The sequence below is a fragment of the Gavialis gangeticus genome, unplaced genomic scaffold (assembly GCF_001723915.1).
Source record: "Gavialis gangeticus isolate Ggan-Ray unplaced genomic scaffold, GavGan_comp1, whole genome shotgun sequence".
NCBI classification, from domain to species: domain Eukaryota; kingdom Metazoa; phylum Chordata; order Crocodylia; family Gavialidae; genus Gavialis; species Gavialis gangeticus.
In genome coordinates, this window is record NW_017729000.1 from 44,635,764 (window position 1) to 44,636,562 (window position 799).

The following is a 799-nucleotide window of genomic DNA, read 5'->3' on the forward strand; positions in this document are numbered from 1 at the left end:
ACCCGGCTCCCGCCGCAGCTCTTACTTGGGCGCGGACAGTGCTGTGCGCCGCGGCTGCCCCCAGCGCGGCGCTCCTCGGGCTTCTCCATCGCCGCCTCCCCGCCGGGACCGGCTCCCCGGCCCCCTGCCGCTCCTCGGGATTGTTATCCGCAGGAAGGCGAAATCCAGAGGGAATCGTGCCCGCCGGTGCCGAGGCTCCGGCGCGGCGACTCCACGTCCCAGCGCAGCGGCCGCGAGCTGGGCTGGCGGCAGCCCCAGCTGGTGCCCGCGTCCGTGCTCCTGCCCGTCTCTCGCTGTGTGTGAGGATGTGCGGGGCAAGCGCAGCGCAGCGCAGCGCAGCGCAGGCACAGCCTCCTCCCCCTCTGCCTCCGCCTCTTGCTGCTGCCAGCCCGGGGAGGTGGAGCTCCGGCTGCTCATCAGATCCTGCGCGGAGAGCGAGGGACCAGGCGAGATGCGGAGCGCGCCGGCGGATCGCGAGGCTACGCGCCTCCTAAAGCGGCAGTAGGCAGGGAGTCCCCGCCCGGCTCGGCCCCGGCTTCTTACATGCATCGTGCCTGAGGAAGCGCGTCTCAGCAGCCCGCGGGAGTCGGCCCAAACCCTCAGCCCCAGCCAGTTCCCGTCCAGCCATCTCCGTGCCCCTGCGGAGATGCCCAGAAAAGAGCCCTGGGGCGACCCTAAATCCTCCCGGGATCCGAAAACGGTGCCCCCGGGATCCTGGACGGAGACGCAGAGCCCGAAGCCCCAGCTCCGAGCCCGGGGCCGCGGCGCGGCGCCTCGGAGGCCCCGAGCGAGCGCTGCC

At 73.0% G+C, this 799-nt stretch overlaps 1 protein-coding gene across 1 annotated transcript in view; it reads right to left on the reverse strand.

Moving 5' to 3' along the window:
* The window catches only part of PCDH1 (protocadherin 1), a 108,901-nt gene extending 108,630 nt beyond the window's left edge, over positions 1 to 271 (reverse strand). The window contains exon 1 of the mRNA XM_019506566.1: positions 26 to 271. Coding sequence (XP_019362111.1) covers positions 26 to 89 — 64 coding nt within the window. The 5' untranslated portion in view covers positions 90 to 271. The remainder of the gene's footprint in view (positions 1 to 25) is intronic.
* Between the last annotated feature and the right edge of the window lie 528 nt (positions 272 to 799).